The 591-nt window shown below is 34.7% G+C and overlaps 1 protein-coding gene across 1 annotated transcript in view; it reads right to left on the reverse strand.

Moving 5' to 3' along the window:
- Positions 1-238, reverse strand: part of LOC115543782 (alcohol dehydrogenase 1) — a 5410-nt gene extending 5172 nt beyond the window's left edge. Inside the window, exon 1 of the mRNA XM_030356350.1 lies at positions 178-238. Within this exon, the coding sequence (XP_030212210.1) occupies positions 178-195 (18 nt within the window). The 5' untranslated portion in view covers positions 196-238. The remainder of the gene's footprint in view (positions 1-177) is intronic.
- Between the last annotated feature and the right edge of the window lie 353 nt (positions 239-591).

Here is a 591-nt window from a genome sequence, read left to right on the forward strand (position 1 = left end):
AGACGGATGATTACACACCTAATAAAAAACATTTCTAAAAATAAGGCAAGAAATGGTTATCAGTCTTTCTAAAAATGTTGTACAGAAAATACATTGGTTGAAAATCATATTTTATTGCATTAAACAACATTTAAAAAAGAAAAATACAATTTGTTGTATGCAAAGTGCTGAACTTACCTTTCCTACAGTTGCCATACTTTTGGTATAGAGTTTTTTTACGACGCTACATGAAGATTACCAGAGTGAAGAGGATGACCAGCTGGTGTTCCAGAACAGGAGTGGAGAAGGAGATATTTGGCTTGAAGTATAAATACTAAGTACGAGTGGGAGGGATTTGAAGGTTAGCAAACCATGTTTCTGATGGAAAAAAAACATGACTAACGGGACTAACCCTGGTTAAATAATTCTTTATTTAAGAATTTAAACAAAATCAAAGAAGATGAAATCACATCATTTGAACATTTAAATATCCATGTGCTTCCACCTGTACCCAGATTGGTAAACTATGATGGAGATCTCATTGACCTAACACACAGGACCTGCTCCAGTGTTACTCACACTTTGTCAGCATCAAAGGCTTGGTACTTCTCT

The sequence above is a fragment of the Gadus morhua genome, chromosome 5 (genome assembly GCF_902167405.1).
Source record: "Gadus morhua chromosome 5, gadMor3.0, whole genome shotgun sequence".
NCBI classification, from domain to species: Eukaryota; Metazoa; Chordata; class Actinopteri; order Gadiformes; family Gadidae; genus Gadus; species Gadus morhua.